Source organism: Nestor notabilis, unplaced genomic scaffold (genome assembly GCF_000696875.1).
Source record: "Nestor notabilis isolate BGI_N333 unplaced genomic scaffold, ASM69687v1 scaffold3143, whole genome shotgun sequence".
NCBI classification, from domain to species: Eukaryota; Metazoa; Chordata; class Aves; order Psittaciformes; family Psittacidae; genus Nestor; species Nestor notabilis.
The window spans coordinates 226435-246310 of NW_009920459.1; the positions used below are offsets into that span (position 1 = coordinate 226435).

The following is a 19876-nucleotide window of genomic DNA, read 5'->3' on the forward strand; positions in this document are numbered from 1 at the left end:
AGAAGAGAAAAATCACATGCCAAATACTGAGGAACATAACTGCTATCTAGGCAGATATAAGAGCATTTCCTAGAGGTGGGGGTCTGACCACACTCAGAAGAAAATTGGGTAGACATCATCTGCTCTATGAATCCCTGCTCTAAAAGTTAGGCATGCAAATGGAGAGAAGGACCATGGTACCATCCAGAAAGAAACACCCCATATTCTGGACAGTTTAGGAAATCAAGATAACAAGGTGTATTGCAGAGCTTTCAGTGCACTGCTTATGTGCGGCAATGACAGGCACCTTAATTAAGAACACATCCTGCTACACAACAGAGCAACTAAATGTTTGCAGATACAACCCTCCACTGGAAAGGCTCACCTACAGGGAAAGAAAAAAAAAAAAAAAAAAAAACCCCACGAAATAAGGTTTGTAAGTCTGCTACTGCAGCCAGCCTACAGACTGCATCCCACATCACCTAAGTGTTGAAGCTGCAGTCACACAGATCCTGGATCCAAGTTTGGCCAACTTCCCAACCTTGGGTGTCCTGTTGCAGTATTAAATCTTTCTCTTTTTTTTTTTTTGTTCTATGAATGATAAGCAACCTTACAATGATCTTCCAGTTCACCCCAGCCATCATGTACCAGGGCACTGCCATTTTAAACCAGTTATCTGCCCTTACCATAACAGCTTTCTTCTTTAATGAGAACTAGCTGCTGTCTGTAACTCTGGACTACAGAATCAGAGGCTGCACAACAAAAGCTTTTGCTGTTAAGTTACTGATATCAACATCCTGGTGGTTAACAAAGCAGTAAGCAGCTGTAAAACTTTCATCTTATTCTTTGCTATATGGACAGCTTTTTAAAATTCTTCTTGCAACTCACCAGAATTTCTCTTTGCTCTTCCAGATTTTTTAAGAAGTTTGAGAACTCATGAAGTGATGCATCTGTAATACAAAACCAGAAAAAAAAGTAAGTTTAATCACATTGCAGGATGGCATGGCAACATATAGCCATTTATAGTCACTTCTTACCTACCTATGTATCTTTCATCATCTGTCTCTGCATCACCAATGAATTCAAATTTAAAGTCTCTTAGAGAATGGGCAAATTTTCTCTGGGCTGCTGAAAGGTCTGCAAGAAAAGAAAAAAAAAAAAAAAAGCACAGATCGAAGGTTAGGAAATCATTATAAGAAGGCTGGAAGATTCTCCCACCCCTAGAATAATCAACATTTACAAGAAACTCTTAACACCAGTCTGCCTAAGGACATCACGAGAAAAGCAGTATTGTCTAATGTTCTTCTGATCTCATCTGGGAACCTGTTCCACAGATTTCTTTATAAAAGGCTACATAGCAGAAATAAGTGTCATCACGTGTACAGTATTAGACCTATTCTTACACTTCTCTATACCACCATTTAAGGCACAGGCCACACAAACAGATTTGTAACTACAGAAGTTTTAAGGCACAACACCACTCAGAATAAGCTGTGCCAGTTGCCTTACTCTGCTAACCTAAATTCACTAGGATATTTATCAGCAAAAATACACACCTTGGGGTTTTCTACGTACTATACATATAAAACTCTGCTAGTGAAATATTCATAAATGAACCAAATTTAAAATAACTGTTGCACTGAAACTAGAAATTCCATGGAGTTAAACTATGCCTAAAGTTAAATTAAATGCACAGCATTTTTTCTGTAATAACTGTTTCATAATAGTCCTAAAATATTTTCTTCAACCCAATTTTGACCTATTACTGTCTGACAATTCAGGGTCAGAGGGCTGCACTCCTACATCCCTCAGGAAGTAATCAGACTCTATATTCATACACAAGATCATCATCCCTTACTAAGATGTCTAAAGCTGAAAATAAGCGGTGTGTACACACTTTCCTGTTGTGCAGACACGAGCAGGTTGGGAATGTCACGAGTTCTGGGAGGATAGAATTGCTCAATGGGAAAAAAGGATGCATGTCCTGGTACACTCCTACCCAGTAATAAAGGGTTTACTCACATTTTTGTTGTCAACCAAGGTTGAGGGCAATTTGAAATATTTAGTTAATCTATAATCTTTTTCTGATCACATGCAGTTCTGAAGGGCTAAGAACAACTCTTTTAACAGAACAGCTAAGCGTTTTGTTCCTTAATATTAACTGGAGCTAAAAGACTACAAACTCTGGCTTTTTTTTTGTTGTTCTGGTTTTGTTTGGTGTTTTGGGGTGGTTTTGGTTGGTGGCTTTGATTTTTTTTTTTTTTTTAAAGAACAACCTTGTATCCAACACATCGTATGTTTTTGTCATGTGTCATAGTCAAGTACAACTTCAACATAAAATGCTGCACTGGAAGTTGAGCTCAACCACTTAAAAGGGTAGGTCACAAATACTCTACAAACAGCAATACACATCCTAACATGAAAAAAATGCTTTCTGTTCATTGCCCTTCCATATTCCTTTCTTTTCACCCGTTTCTCATTAGTCCTTTCCTCTCCTGCTGTGTAAAAGGGCTGTGATGCCATGCTACGAAGTACTTGCCTCCCTTTTGCAGCTGCTTCTAAAGTCTGTACATGTACCCTTCAAGACATGAAGCAGTAGCATTCTGCAGAGAATTGAAAGAAGAAGGATAAGAAGGTTGAAGGGGAAAAAAATAAGTAACAATTCCCATGGAAACATGGTATTTTAACTCAAATGTCTTGTGGGCTAAATGGCTGTTCATAAAGCAGACAGCAAAAGAAACAAGTTTTGCCAGCTGTGAAAGGCTTAAAGATGGAAAATAACTAGTTTCTTAAACATCCAGTGTTATGCTTACTTGTGAGCCAGGTCACAACACAAGGCTGAAAAGAGTATTTATGGGAAAATGAGACCAACAACAGTCTCCGAAACTTACTTAATTTTCCTGAATCCGATAATCCCCTGCCAAAGCCCTATCATATGAGATCAAGACCCATGCTAGAGGAAGGAACTGTTTATTACATTCTCCCCACCATGTAGAGGTGAAGTATTCAAATACTGCTGAGCAAGATACATGTTAACAGAAGGCATGCAGCACTGCATGCACACACCACCCCCCTTTCCCCTTCACAAGTGAAAGGGTACTAAAACACTGAAGCAGGCTCTGGGCTTTGATAAGTTGTTGAGGAACTTTGATAAATGTTGAGGAACTGTTCCAGAAAATTTTGGAAAGCATCAGGGGGTGGGAGGAGGTTGGGGTTTGGGACACAGAAGAATGACCTGATGGATCAAGAAAAACCCGAAATACCTGGACACTGAACCAACACCTAGAAGACAACAAAACAGGAAGAGATTTTCTGACAGATTTTAAGAACTTGGCACTTTCAACAAAGGTCAGAAGTCAATGGAGCAAAATAAAAACTAATCACATGCTGCAAGATGTAACTGGAAAAAAAGAAACCCGACTAGGGGAAGAACACTCCAGTCATTTAGTTCAACAGACTGCTGCTGTGATCAGAGTCCTATCTTGCCAAAATAAAGAGATTTTTAATCCTAAATAGTCAGCAGATGTTAACTACAAGATTCATCCTCTAATATTTATGTATCATCCACCAGTCTTGTTTTATTTTAGCTAAATTTACATTTAAGGTCACACACTGTTTCCATTCCCAATGCCAAAATAGCACTGGCCTAACACAAAACCAGCACCTTGCTCAGAAGAACCACTGGTGCCCAGCTATTCATAGGAATGGAAGAATCTCTGGTCTGCCTCTTGCTAAACTGAAAGAAGCAAAACTAAGTATCAAGTACACAGTGCAGAAAAACTTTCTCCGAAGGTCAGAACCCATTTTGCTACAGCACTGGAAAAATTATGAATATGATGGCTAGGTTCAGAAAGATAATATAGCCCTGTGCTGGATTTTCTTGCCACCTGCCAAACCATGGCCAAACCTGAGACAGTCTGCAGTCGAACCTTCTGGTGTGGGGAAACAGCATGAAACTGCTCCAGCCTTTGCCCTTGTACATTCCACGTATCCTACAATACGTACACATTCACATAATTTTAAGCATTTATAAAACTCTATAAAAACAAACTAGATACTGATGTCATCATAAGTACTACACTCTCTTACTACTATGTTACAATTTAAATGCTGAGCATTGTTGCTTAAGCTACAAATTTCATAAGTGTTAACTTGGCTTTCTTCCATCCCGTGTCAGAATAGCTTTACTACAGCAAAATTAGTCGGCTGTCAATGACAGACACATCCCAGTATTGTTCCACATCAGCATTAGAGCTTGCAACACCAGTATGTGCTATATGACAGACAGTAAACATACATGGATTTCAGCTACATACATTACAGTAAGACAGTTACATGAGCACAGCATGTATCAAGCAGCACAACCAGTTACAGTGATTACTCAAATAATGCGGCAGCCTGATGAAAAAAAACACCTTGAGAATTTAGGAGGCCAGAAAGTAACTATTTTATTCCCTTTAATCTCCACATTCTACACAGTAACGCCAAATAGAAAGGTAAAGGAAACAGTAATGGGGTTGCTGCTTGTTGAAAGCTGCTGCTATAACTTAAAGGGAGGAACAGGGCATTCAAGATCAAAGAGCGTTTAAGTATCAGCTAAACACTAATACTTTTTCCTGAATAATCCTGGCGAACCCATAAGGCAGTTATTTCAAAGACTCGCTTGCTTAAAACACTAAAAGAAACCAAGCATCTGCTAAATATTTTGACAAAAAACTGAAGAGAAAGGCACATTTCCAAAGAGAGAAGGGAGGGCCATAAGGACATCAGGGCTTTTAGTTTTCTTCTTTGTTCATGTTCATATCAGTACACTCTATTTTTTTCATGTTTGAATGTAACTACTTAAAAACCACACCAGAAGAAACAGGAGCAGCCGCCAGCTCCCCCACTTTTCTCTAAAACACTTGGATAAGCACTCCTGTCAGTTTGTCCTGCGTCACATGCACAGCTGGTGCCCCATACAAATACCTCTACATTTTTCCATTTAGATTTGGAGGAAAATATTTTTATTCCTTATCTGAGTTTGAGCCGAGCCAGCACAACACCATTAGTTGCTAGGTGGTGGCCAGCCCTCACAGCACCAGACTCCAATTGCTCCCTTTAAGATTAGTACTAACTTCACACTAGACACCTAAACTAACACTCTTGCACGAAGCCTAGATCGCATTTGCATGACAGAAGACTTACCTGCTTGTAATAGCCTATTGTATTAGTGTTAGTATTTTTCTACAGCAATATAGAGATTTCTATATCAAGTCCCACACTTTACTGTATTGTGATGATTCTTTAAGGACTGGACATTGCCATTCCCTACCCCTAACTACAAATCTCATTGACACTAATAGATATAGAGCCATAGAATGATTTGGGTTCAAAAGGACCTTAAGATCATCTAGTACCACACTAGACCAGGTTGCTCAAGGCCCTGTGAAATCTGGCCTTGAACACTGACAGGGATGGAGCATTTATAACTTTTTTGGGCAACCAGTTCCAGTGCCTCACCACCCTCACAGTGAAGAGCCTCCTTATATCTAACCTGAACCTCCCCTGTTTAAACCCATTACCCCTTGTCCTGTCACTACAGTCCCTGATGAAGAGTCCCTCTCTGGCATCACTGTAGGCCCACTTTAGATACTGGAAGGCTGCTATCAGGTCTCCACACAGCCTTCTACAGGCTGAACAGCCTCAATTTTCTCAATCTGTCTTCATATGGAACACTCCAGTCATAGGAGCCATCCCACCATGTTTCTTTGATGGCAATAATATCATATTCTCGTAGATGTGCATACATGCCTAATTCCTCTTGTTTATTCCCCATACTATGTGCATTTGTATAGAGGAAAATATGCTCAAGGAATGACAGATTTCTAGCAGCTTCATTCAGCATGGATTGAAATTGCTTTGGTCCCATTCAACAACATTCTCCTCAAAAAGCTAAAAGGTTAAAGCAAATACTTAGATTTTACTACAAAGCCTGTCTTCAAGGATGTTACTACATTAAGGACTAATATTAGACTTCTTGATGTATTTAACTCACAGTTGGCCAAGATCAGGCAAGCTACACACAGTCATGAAACACGCAAGGACAAGCTGTGTGAGAGCCAGTCTCTCCCCTCTTCTTCCCAGGCATCAATCTCACTTGCAAGAGCAACTAAAGCAGCTTCAGAGCAACAGAGTACTCAAAATAGTTTGTCCAAGAGACATGGTATGGACTCATATGACACTTCATATGAAACACCTCTCATTTCAACACTTAGAAAAGCAACTCCCTGTTTCTCTGTGTCCCCTTTCACAACGTGACCAATGAATCTAATATAATCCATGACACTGAGAACAGGATTTAATTATTACCTTAGTAAGGTGGATAAACAGGATTTACTTATCAATTTGGAAGATGCAAGCCATGTGGCAGATTCTTAAGAGCAGGGGTATGTTCCAACTCCCTGAAACCAAATAAACTTTTTACTACTCATTTTTATATAAGTATACTGAAAAAAAAAAATTATCAGAACAGACAAAAATGACAACTAAAGCTAAAATACAAAGTTATTCATTCTGCTCCAAAACCAGGATGGAAATAGAGTTCAAAGACTACAAGGTTTCTGGAGTCCTGTTTTGGCAATGTCAAGTTACCCACAGCAACTCACGAGTTTCTGAAAGCTTAGCAAATTCAGGTATGAGGATTAAAAATAAACTCATTACTGACGTGTCAAGTTGCTCAATATCCCCCTTCACTCCAGCATAACAGTGTAAGCCTATCTGGACCACCCTATGCCTTTAAAACATGTTAGAAAACCCACCACCTCTTGCTATTTCAGTTTCATTCAACTAGTAACAGCATCCTGCTCCTACAGGCCCAAAGGTACCTTTGCAGCCACAGCTCCAGAGCATCCAGCAAGCAGTTCACAGCTTCACACCCTCCACATTCATATGTTCAGGTCTGAAACAAATCTACACCAATTGTACCAAAGTTATGATGTGTTTTATTATTTACTAAAAACCTTCAGAAATTTGGTGTCAACAACATTACTCCGGATGAAGTTTACACATACGTGCACACACAAGTGAGAGTTTAAGTTTTCAACATACAACAATAACAAAAAAATAGAGCTAACAAATAGCTGCAGCATTTTAGGAAATGTCTTCCAAATTTTAACATAGAAGGGGTTTTGTTACCAAAAGAAGCGTTGCATTCTTTGCATTTCAGCATCACACAGAAAAAAGGAAACTGCAAGAATAAAATGAAAACCAAACAACCCTAAGGTAATTTATATGTAAACACAAGAAATTAATAACAATCTTAGGAATCTTAATCTCTAATGGAATGTTTCTTTTTAGCTCATCACAGATAGGAATTATGTTCTTCTGTTACACTAGAGTCCAAGTTTTGTCATGACCCTCCCAACTAATGACAACAGGAAGTGAACATCTAGAAGCCAAAAAAGAAAAGCATGTTTTTCTTGCCCAATCTAACACGAAGAGAGAAAACTGAATATTGGGGCAATGCATTCTTCAAAACAGTGCCTCTGTTAGGAACTGGCTGGGTGCATGCTGGAGTCATTAACTCTGGCATAATTACGTGACAAGTAAGAACAGGTTATTTAGCCCGAACAAGCCACATGTAAATGGCACAACAGAGATATTCAAACCTGCCCCTCACATCTTTAAAGAGAGAACCACCTTATTTTTGCCAGATTTCTATTTCATAGACATCAAAAGTATTTAATAGAAATACTTCAGAGGTAATTTCTGTCATATTCTACGATTTTCCTTCTTTCAAATGCCTAATCCCATAGTCTAAATGCCACTATTTGCCACACCGATCAAATCAGGCAAGTTAAGAAAGCTTTCAAATTTTACCAGAGTACACTTACTTTCATAGATATGCGAAATGTCTTAGATGCCATAACCTCCAACCATTGTTTTTTCCTACAGAAAGCATGCATAAACAACACCAAACACTCATCATCTTATCTACCTTCTCCAGTGAAAACAGACTTAACTCATGTCCCCTCTTTCTACCCTTACAGGTACAAGGGTACAAACTCCACATTCCCTCACATCAAGAAACAACTAATTAACATGCTCATTACCATGTATGCAATGTCACAAAGTATCAACTTATGCGAGTATGGGCAAAGTGCCAAAACATGCTGATATCATCCCTCAGCTGCACCACACCTCTTTGGACTCAAGTTACTCACCTTTTTAGCTGGATTTTTGAAATCACCAAGGCAGCCCTACTCCACCCTGCCAAGAGCATTTCTGTCTTTGCATTGCAGGCAAAACAGCACATTTAGTTTCTCAGCGGTGATTAAGGCTCTCCTAGAACACCTCTTACCAAGAAGTGTACACCTCTGCCAGCTCAGACCGTGAGTGAAACTTTCAGTTCTGCTCTTCAGGAACACAGTTACAATTCATGAAATAAAAAGATAAGTTGCATCCCTAGCCCTACAGCCCTGCCAATAAACTCACTGCTTCAGGGTGGAGAAATATTCCTGCAAACACCCTGACGCAAGACCTGTATCCTAAAGAGTCTGCTGAAGGGCCAGGCAACCATGATGGAAGTTACTGTGAAACACACAAGATAATTTTCTTCAAAGGAATTGTATCCATATTCCCGATCCTTACAACCTCCATGTCTCTGGCAACAAAATGGATCAGAAGTCTACTACAAAAAGTAGTAGTAAATCAGAAAGCAAGGACTAAGAAAACCAAATTTGCAATGCAGAAAACTACAACAGCATCCCACCAAATTCACATGGTTCCCAAAGATAAAAACTAGTAGTTTTGGATTTGCTGCAAAGGTTTCCCTCCATCATACATTTCATCAAACAGCAGCAAGAGCAGTACCAATGTTCTTCACATAATCTGTTCCAAAAGAAAACTGCAACAATCCAGAAGCAACAGTTTGAATAGACAATACCAAAACAGCTGGTACCATCGAATACCATCAGAGCTTTCACCACTATAACTTTCTGCAACACCTGCAGCTCTGTAAGTAGCACAGCCACAGGGCCTGTTTTCCAGAAGTGACTGAATTAAAAAACACGAAATAGAAACATTCCTTTTTAGAGATCAGGATTTTACTATCATTAATGTAAAGGTGTATGGATTCAGAAGGTGAGATGACACTTCTAGTAGTGAATTTTCTAGCAGAAATTTAAAACTGACTTAAGTCATTCATAAGACAACTCTGATCACTAAATGGAACATGAAAATCCAGATGTTGTATTCAATTGACATTCTTGTCAAACACGAGAGATTTGAAAGCCCTCCTGCATTTATTCATGGTTTTGCTACTCATATTTATTGTGTTGGATGACTATGTTTCTGTTTCACACTTATATCCTAAATGAAGCTATTGATGTCTCAAGAACAATTTGCAAACAAGCAAGGGTGTTCAGCAGCTAGTAAATCAGAAGATCATACTGCTTAAGGATGAAAAACTGTGCTAGATAACTGAAAACATTCTCAACTGGGAAACTCTGTAAAACAAACAAAAAACAGTTACAGGAAAAAATGTGTTTATTGTACAGATACTTATCCAACATCAGCATTCTGAATGTTTTAATTCTGGAGTATTGCTTTCCTTCCCACATTTATTTCCCAGACAGGAACTGTAATGTTCACATGAAACAGAATATATTGTGTTGAAATATTATTTTGATTGCAACAGAAAAGACCAATTCACCATTGAGCAGAAGCTCTGTTTTGCTATTGTATTCTTCAACTCATGAGTTTGGTGGTTGGGTAGCAACCCCACTTGATCAAATCTACACTGAATATGAACAATGAAGCACTAACCTCTCATGGCTCATCTTAAATGAAATTCTCTGAATTCAGAGTAATTTTCAAACACGACATGTCTACCTAACTTCTTAAAAAATCACTCAGGTAAAGGTGTTACATCAACACAACAGGAGAACATGATCCATCACAGGGGCACAGAGATTTCCCCCTTCCAAGAAACAGGACTAACTTCGTTACTTGAAGCCTATTGTCTCAGGAAGCACATGTACAACTGTAATTTCATGGGGTTGAGAAAGTTTGAGGGGGAGCACAGCTCAGCCTGGATGGGTATGTCACAGCAAACATGCCAGCTTCCGGGTTATTCACATGCTGCCATTCAGTATAAGCATCATCTTGAAGAGTTCACATCCAATAAATGGTTTCAGCAAGATCTTTTTTAATTCCACAGCAGCGAGCAAGGCGGAGCAAAAGAGGAGAAAAAAAAACAACAAACCTCTTTCCCCACAGTTTGTAAATAAACCGAACAGGATTTCACACACAATAAAGGCCTTTTTTTTCCAGAAACAACTCTGCCTGCTTAGTTTCAGCCATCTGCAAGTGTTGGTGCTTTTCACAAGAAGCCAGAAGACAACTCCATAATGGGGAGTGGGCAGCCAAAACACAAGGAGAGCTGGTAGCCACCTCCCTTACAAATGACTAGAGCAAGTATTTTTATCATCTTTAAAAGCACATGCTGTTCAGCTGACAGTTTGAAATATTTTATGAAGCTATATATCAAGTCTGCAGAAATGTCAACATTCAACATGAAAAACTGCAAAAACAAAAAAAAAGGCAAACCAAACCAAACAAAAAAAACAAAACAAAAAAAGAAAGCATCATTCACAACGTTTCTCTCTTCAAAATGGCAGATCTCTCAAAACATTGTCACTTTTGTGGAATTACTGCCTGTCTGAACATTCGCATACATAGACAAAAACCCACAAGGAGATCAAACTTGCAAGAGGATTGATTTCTCCACAATGAAACATGTCCAAACATGCACTCAGCACATATAATTAAAATGTTACGTGAAATGGCTACCAAATACTTTGTCATGATTAAGACCATAAAAGGCTCATAAAACGATTACATTTTTACCAGTTCCTCTGGCATGAGTCATGAAAATTAAGTCAAGTTCTCCCAGTAGACTAAGAAAGACCTTGAATAGTACAGCTTTGTTTTCCCAAGTGCAACAGGATTCAAGTGGAAGAGGATGGAGGAAAACACAATGAGGAACTGGAAAAAAGAGCAGCTAAAATCTATAGAATCATAGAATAGTTAGAGTTGGAAAGGACCTTCAGATCATCTAGTTCCAACCCCCCTGCCACAGGCAGGAACACCTCGCACTAAACCATGTTGCCCAAGGCTCTGTCCAACCTGGCCTTCAACACCACCAGGGATGGAGCATTCACAACTTCCTTGGGCAACCCATTCCAGTGCCTCACCACCCTCACTATGAAGAACTTCTTCCTCATATCTAATCTAAACTTCCCCTGTCTAAGTTTGAACCCATTACCCCTTGTCCTACCACTACAGTCCCTAACGAAGAGTCCTTCCCCAACATCCTTACAGGCTATGAAGTCTCCACGCTGCCTTCTCTTCTCGAGGCTGAACAGCCCTAACTTTCTCAGCCTGTCTTCATACTGGAGGTGCAGCAGCAGAGTAGAGGGGCAGGATCACCTTTCCTTTGACCTGCTGGTCACACTTCTTTTGATGCAGCCCAGGATACGGTTGGCTTTCTGGGCTGCAAGCGCACACTGAAGCTGGCTCATGTCAAGCTTCTCATCAACCAACACCCCCCTCCTCTGCGGGGCTGCTCTGAATGTCTTCCCCCCCCAGCCTGTAGCTGTGCCTGGGGTTGTGCCGACCAAGGTGTAGGACCTTGCACTTGGCTTGGTTGAACTTCATGAGGTTGGCATCAGCCCACTTCACAAGCGTGTCCAGGTCCCTCTGGATGGTATCCCTTCCCTCCAGCGTATCAACCGAGCCACACAGCTTGGTGGTGTTGGCAAACTTGCTGAGGGCGCACTCAATCCCACTGTCCATGTCACTGACAAACATGTTGAACAAGACAGGTCCCAACACCGATCCCTGAGGGACACCACTTGTTATTGTTTTCCAACTGGACATTAAGCCATTGACCACAACTCTTTGTGTGCGACCATCCAGCCAGCTCTTTATCCACTGAAGCCAGTTCTTTATCCACTTAAGCCAACTAATGGCCAAGTGCCCAACTTTCGGGCTATTTATGTGTTAAAAGGTTAGAGTAGTAGTGCATCTTCGGGCAATACTTGCCAATTTAGTGCATTTATATAGCAAAGAAAACCCTTAAAGCCAAATTCAAAATGCAGAACATAGGAATTCTGGCAAGATTTCCATTAAACTTCTTTTATGGAGGTATACTTTTTTGTCCACCATAGACAAGCCAGCATGAATCTTGAGCATCAAGGATAGGATGACCACCACAGGCCCCTGAAAAGGGAAGAGTTCAAGAACAACTTTGCTGTAGCTAGACAAAAGTGAAATGAATCCAAGTTTTGACAAAGAAAACAGCTGGCAGCAAGAGTGGTGCAGAGAACAGCCTGGACATACATCATATGATTTCCATAAAAAGTACAGGACAGCAGAGCACTGGGTGGCTAAAATAGATGCCCAAATAAAAAAAAAAAAAAAGTAATAAAAAAGAAAAAGGGGATTACTGTTAATGGGGATTTTATGGGTAAAGCAACACAACAGTTGTGTGTCGAAAGGAGCTTTTCTGATAGCTCTACCTGGCTAAACCATATTAAAATTGAAGCTTCTAATTAGCTGAGACCAAAACCATACACATATACCACAGATTATATCAATGTCCATATGCTGAATACAGAATTCCTTTAAATAAACAAAAAATGACAGAAAGCACTGAAATATGTGAAATGTCAAAGTAAAGGTTGAAACTTGAAAGTAAACTCCTCTTTCACTGCTCTCACTGTTGCTTTTTTAAAGTTGTTGCAGGAGGAAGCCCTGATGCTCCATCATTGTTCCACCTGCCAGCTTCTCTCATTATTGCAATTTGTTACGGCAGAAGAATAAAGTTAGTGCTCATGCCATCAATAACTGCTAACAGAGCTTGCCAGGAAATATTCAGCTATTCAACTATGTAGTATGGTACATGCCAAAAGAGAAACTACTCATTCCTGGTCTGGATAGTTGTGCAATATTTGAACTCAATGTGCAAAGAAATCCTGTAATCCTTCTGACAGCTTCAGGTTAGAAATTTGAGGCCCATGAATCAATTGAAAGATATTACTTTGTATAGAGACACACAACCTTACTAACTCTGATTAGGAAAAAACCTTTGACTTTAAAGTTACTGGCACACAAGCATGTGAAAGTCTGCTCTGGGATTTCAGCACATTTCTGCAAACTGAGATTCCAATCTGGATAGCAGTGGCAACTGGTTCCTAATCAAAACAATCCAGCAAAAGTAATTTAGGATAGTCAAGAGCAACCTCTATATCCTCATGAGAACCACAAGGCATGAAAGAAATATCTTGCAGTCCCACACTGCTATACCAACATGACTTAGAAACAGGAAACAAAACTGTTTCTTTAATCTTCTAATGTAACTTCACATTTTATTCCGTTTTCAAACAAAAGGAAGCCTTGCAGTATACAAGACAGTAAAAATCTTTTCTAGATTACTTACATCCTTTATGCTTTCACGCAAGAATTAGCTTAAATTTATCATCACCATCTTAGAGAAAAGTCAAGCTGGTTTTGTTTCTAAATGAGCAGTGTGTGTAATGTCTGAGAGTAAAAGAACCAGCCTACGTAACATTTTTGATTTTTCCATAACTCGTTTCAGCTGCATTAGGTTGCACTCTGCATTTCTGACACAAGGTGTTCTCATGAGAGAGCAATTTCTTGCATAAGCCAAGTGATACTGCAAAGTATTCACAAGCTCCCTTAGAAACTACTATGTATTTCCTGCACTAAAGCTGGCCCACAACTGACCACAAGTGTTGCCAAATTAAAAATTTAAACATGATTTCCCTTCTACAAAACTAAGAAAAATGAAATAAATCCATTCTACTAGCCTAATAGCTCAAATGAGGTCCTGTTTGGACTGTGACAATCTATGTTATAGACTCATTCAGGTTGGAAAAGACTTTAAGATCATCAAGTTGAACCATTAACCTAACACTAAACTGTGTCCCTGAGCACCCCGTCTACATGGTTTTTCTAAATACCTCCCAGGATGGTGAATCCACCACTTTTCCAATGTTCCAGTGGTCCACAACCCTTTTGGTGAAGAAATTTTTCCTCATATCCAATTTAAACCTCCCTTGGCACAACTTGAGGCCATTTCCTCTTGTCCTATTGCTCATTACTTAGGAGTCAAGACCAACACATCTCATTACAACCTCCTTTCAGGTAGCTGTGAGAGCCTTCTCTTCTCCAGACTAAACAGCTCTGGTTCCCTCAGCCATTCCTCATAAGACTTGCGCTCTATGCTCTTCACTAGCTTTGTTGTCCTTTGGACATGCTCCAGCACCTTAATGTGTCTCTTGCAGTAAGGGGCACAAAGCTGAACACTAATCTGAGGTGCAGACTCACCCATGCCGAGTACAAGGGGATGATCATTTCTCTATTCCTGCTGGCCACACTAGTTCTCATACAAGCGAGAATGCTATTGGCCTTCTTGGCCACCTGGGACCACTGTTAGATGTACAGTGCCCACAGAAGAACTCCAAATTTCAATGATGTTTCCTGAAATCACTACAGTACTAATAAGGGATGTTAAATTCAACAATCTGAAGAAAATGCTTCAGCTTTCACTAGTGAACATATGGTATCTGTTGAAGACAGGAAGGGAGTTACACACAGCATTTACACCTACATACACAGAATTGTTCTACAGAGAAAAAAAACCAAAACAAATCAAAACACTGTGTCCTGCACTCCAGCTGTACTGGCTTTATAGCTCAAGCTTTAGCACTCGCTGGTACAAACTGTCCTGGCTGCTCACAAAACTTCACACATGCATGACTTTTCGATCAAATTATTTATTCATACATCAAGCCTGGAAACAAGCAGAAAACAATAAAGATGATGAAAGAAAGGAAAGCCATTAACTAACAATCCCTGACACCAAACAAAAACTTGAAAAAAGGCACCAAATGAGAAATATCGTGACATCTGTGGGGTATAATTGCCTGACTAGGCCTAAATTTTATCAGGCAGAAAGGGAAGACTAAGTAGTCATCCTCCATCCCACCTTCTACCTCCAAAAAGGCAAAAAAAGAGAAAATGTTACTAGTTAGAAATCATCATTTAACTTACCCAACTGCCATGTGGTTCACCTCGGTTTATGTATTGAGAGTATAAATCAACAAGAAAACTATTTCTTTGGCAGATATTTCAGTGAAAAGGGCTCTTTCGTAAACGGTCTTAAAAATAATAGAATCATAGAATGGTTTGGGTTGGAAAGGACCTTAAGATCATCAGGTTCCAACCCCCCTGCCATGAGCAGGGACACCTCACACTAAATCTTGTCACCCAAGACTCCATCCCAGATTAAACAGTTTTCAGTGGACCCCACTAAAGCAATGGTGCTTAAATACTCTCAAATCTCTGGTATGAGGCAAATCAATAACCTGGAGTGCCAAGTCTCTGTCTTTTGAAATGGAAATGTAGGTGGCAAGACTGCTACACAGAAAACCACTGATCTCTGCAAAATAAAAATTCATAGACTATTAAGGAAAAATATGTACTTAAGTCTTTCACTAAAAAAGTTTTTTTGTGTTTATCACAGGCCTTCAGAAAAATAAACACTTAAGTTTTGAAAGCAAAGACACTGTGAGTCACAGATTCTCATGTCTCTAGAGAAAAAAGTATTAGCATGATAAACTGATCATATACCAGGATCTACAACCCACAAATCTTGGTAAAATAGCAGCAGGATCATAGTGCTCTCTGGGCAAAACAGAGGCCAGCAGAAAATCCTGACCTGGTAAAGCCACATTTCTGACAAACTTCAAGGACTTGAATCACAATAGCCATGCTGGAACACTCCAGTTACTGCATGCTTCAATAACTCTTTGCAGCCTCTCTGTTTTATGGAGATTGATTTTCTTTTTTCTCCTCTATTTTTAGTATAGTCTTTCAAGTAGGAAGAAAATCAGATTAAAATAAACTAGTATGGTAAAAGAAACCACATTCTCCTTTTCTAAAGCTCTCTAATTAGAACAAGAGACAAGGATAGTCATAGAGGCAGAGCAGGAGATATGTTCCAGAAAGAATGCAGAAGCACATAAGAAAGACTAGTTAATGTTGCTACAGAGTCACTTACAAACATTAAAAAGAACCTTGTTGGTAGGGAGGGGGGAATATTTATTTGTTTTAGCCCTCTCCCTTCTCTTTGACTTCTCCTTTAACTGGAAAGGGAGCAGGGGGGAACACAACACCCACAAATCTCACACCTGTGTCTTTCCTAGTGCAATACCCCTTGATTTCTCATAAGTTTTATATTACATGGATTCCAGCCCTAAAACCAAAACCTTTAACAAATACTTATTGAAGTTTCTTATCAAAACACACAAATTAACTATGAGATAAGAGTCATTTAAGGAGTGAAGAGCACCCTAAATTTAAGCCGGGTAATAAGATTAAGCCCACATTTCAACAGAAGCAGGAGTGGCAGAGTTATTGAACAGTATGTATTTCCCTAAACTAGACCTTTCTGTCTGGTTCCTTCAACAGCCTGTTCCTTCCCACACTCGAGGGAAGAAGAAAGCCTACAACTCAGGCTAATATGAAAGAGGCACAGACTTTCCATATATTCAAAGTCATAAGCTGAAAGCAAGAGAGCAAAGACAGACTGAGTGCCAGTGCAGTGATTACTCAGCTAAGTCAAGTTACAGGACAGCATGGGGTTTAGCTGCAGCGCAGTTAAGTCCCCCCTTCTTTAAGTACCTAAGAGAGTATTAGAAAAGATGCAATACCAGAAAGTTACTTTTCCTACCAAAACACATTTCTTGTCCTAGAGAACTGAAATAATGGTACTCTCCTCCTCCCCTCCCTCAGAAAGATAAAATCCAAAAGAAAGTATTGCTAGAACTACTTGAACAAGTTCTGTAGCTGGAGAAACAGCAACCGTAACACCAGGCAATAACCATGCCCAATCTTGCTCAGCAGATAATGGCTATCGAGACAACCATCTGGGATGCAGAACATGACTAGGGATTTAATCCCACCCCACCTTTCCAGATGTCACTGTCATCTAAATGCCTTCATTTTAAATACACACACGCATTGTATGTACAGCTACATAGACAGTTACTCCTGATTGGAGATCATGTTACGCTTTCTACCTTAACACACAAAACCAAAATGAAACAACAAACGAAAAAAAGGAAAACCCACCAGGAGGCTGAAAACATTTCACAGTTGGCCTCCTTAACAAGACAACCACCTCTTAGCACACTCAAAAAGTTCGGGTTTAACCCCTGAAGAACCACCATGAATGAGGTGTTGATGCAGCCACAACTCATGGCAGCCTCCACACTTCAACTGACAAAGCCTGTTCCCAGAATTCTGCTAGTATGACCCACAGGTCAATAAAAATTGACGACAAGGTGACAGTTCACGACTTCTTGCTTTTTCTTCTCCTCACAAAGAAAAGCTCTTTATGAATGTTGCAGAAAGCCACAAAATATGTGAAAGATCCTATGGCCAATTAATAATTTGCTTTAAAATTCCTTGTTAATCTCATTTTCTAGTCCCAGTTAGCACCAAAAAATAATTACTATACTAAAAGTTCCTCAGTGCATTTCTTCATTTACTAATGTTTCTTTCATGACCAGGCTTTATGCTAAAATGATTACTGAAGTAGGGGAAAAGAACCCCATTTTTGCATATCAGCTGCAATAAAATAAACTGGATTCTTAAGCAGTATTAGGCTCTACATTTGTTAGTCAAACTCAGACTACCATTTTCTGCTCTGCCCATATAAACTGGTGCTATTCTGTAACTACCATCACGATGTTAGGTTTACTTGCATTAAAAAAAAACACCTCAATACTGGGGCAGTACTATTTCTTACTGTTCTGCACAGATGAAGGCCTTGCTGGCACGAAAATCTCTGGCAGGATCAGTCAGAAGCTACACCACAAAGAACATTAAGCCTTTAATGATGATTAACTTCAGCAACTAAGGCTGCTTTATTTCAGAATTGGCACTTTTGGTCAGGATTCACCCTGTTGATAAAGCTTTGGAGCAGTACGCCTGCTCTAGGCTTGTGATTCTCCAACTGCAGTCCACTGGACCTGCAGCGACCTGCAAAACTTTTTAGATGTGGTTCATTTTGACTCCATAAAATTATAAGCTTTCCTGCATTTCTAGCCAAAAGACCAAGGTCCATGAGAAATCTTGAGGGCCAACACCAGCTAAAACAAAAAAGAGGAGAGGGAGTACTTGCATGTGGTACAAACTCCATGGAACCCAGTATATGCAGCAGACATGTAAGCAAGACTTTATCTTATGACAGAGATGTTTCGCAATGCCATTTCAGGAACAGGAGTGTCCAACTAAGAAATGGAACAACCCCTGTTCTACACAGACTCGCTGACTCCTATTTACCTTTGTTCTTATTTGTGTTGACTGAGAGCAAGATGAGGAAATGTGCAACTGCTGGAGAACAAGTATCAAGGATCTTTGCTGATCAATAATAAAACTCTCCATACAATATTACAACTCCAGGTCTCCAGAAACAAGAGATCATTTCATTAAGCACTCCAGAGCATGAAGATGAGTTACACACTTTATGTCACTATCATAGTATTATACTTCAGTCATAAGCACGCAGCCCAACAAAGGGCTTGTGGGCTAAAGAATCGAAATGGCCTTAATTTTCTCATCATGACACTGGAAGGTGCCACCCAACCATGATCCAAAGATGAGGAAAGCTACTCACATAAGGCATTTGGAAAGATACTGCACACCAAGCACTGCACGGAACGGCATCTTGAACTACATCTGCACCACAGAACATAAACCATGTAGCTCCTCCCCTTTCTCCACCAATTCGTTCAGGTGAAAGCAGGCTAGCAGCTCTGAAGAGAAGCTAGCAGCTTCTGCACAGAGAAGTCCAGCCAGCTCCCTTACTTCCACATTATGAAGTAACATAAAATAGATCTCCCTTCGAGCAGCCAGCTCCCACTTCAGAACCAAACACTGATGACCTGTACTTTCATTAACAGCTGTCTTGTTGATCCTGGAGCATTTAACACATTCAAAAGCCAGAACAAAGTACAAGCCAGGATGATAACCCCTGCACATGTGACTGCTGAGTAACTGAGCTGGGAAAAGAAAGACCTATACACAGAAAGAGAACCTCTCTGCCCCAGTTCACCAAGAATTTCCAAGAGTAGAATACAGAAGTCACTTCTCAAAGGATACAACTGAAGAAATACATGCACAAAACTGTTATTCTGTTTGTCCACATATCAGTATTTCATAAGGCATGTCTAAAAGTCTTTGTATCAATTACTCCCATCCCCACTAGTGATGTTACGAGATAACACGTTCAAATAGATTTAAAACACACACACACACACACACTTTTTCTTTCTTATGACACTGAGAACCGAGACACCAGGACACAGAACCAAGAGAGAACCGAGACCCTGTGACATTAAGCATGTACAAGTAGCTTATTTTCCAAGAAAGACTACTGGAAACAGCATGTCAATAATTTAATCAAAATACCATGTTTAGCAGACGTACCTGAAATCCCCTGTCAGTGTGCAGCACTACCTCTTTCTGCTACTTCCCTCATGTGCACATACAACTCTACAACTAAACATGAGATCAAGAAGGAAACTGTCATCCCTGGGCATGTGCAAATCCTGCACCCCTGGGAACAGGCTTGCCAAGGACTTCAGCTGCACATGGAGGAAGTGACCCACTGGGCCATTCTTTTAAAAAGCACAAGAGCAGACTGATGCAGAGGTACTGCAGGGAAAATTGGATTCAAACATGAAGCAAGCCTTTAACCTACAGCAGGTTAGACAAGTCATGAACCCACAGCAAGACATACACAGAGGATGACTCTGATGAC

At 39.9% G+C, this 19876-nt stretch overlaps 1 protein-coding gene across 1 annotated transcript in view; it reads right to left on the reverse strand.

Annotated features, from left to right (window-relative positions):
• The window catches only part of ARHGAP10 (Rho GTPase activating protein 10), a gene marked incomplete at its 5' end in the record, with an annotated part of 149225 nt that overhangs the window by 107747 nt on the left and 21602 nt on the right, over nt 1-19876 (reverse strand). The window contains 2 exons of the mRNA XM_010010676.1: nt 868-929; nt 1021-1116. Coding sequence (XP_010008978.1) covers nt 868-929; nt 1021-1116 — 158 coding nt within the window. The remainder of the gene's footprint in view (nt 1-867; nt 930-1020; nt 1117-19876) is intronic.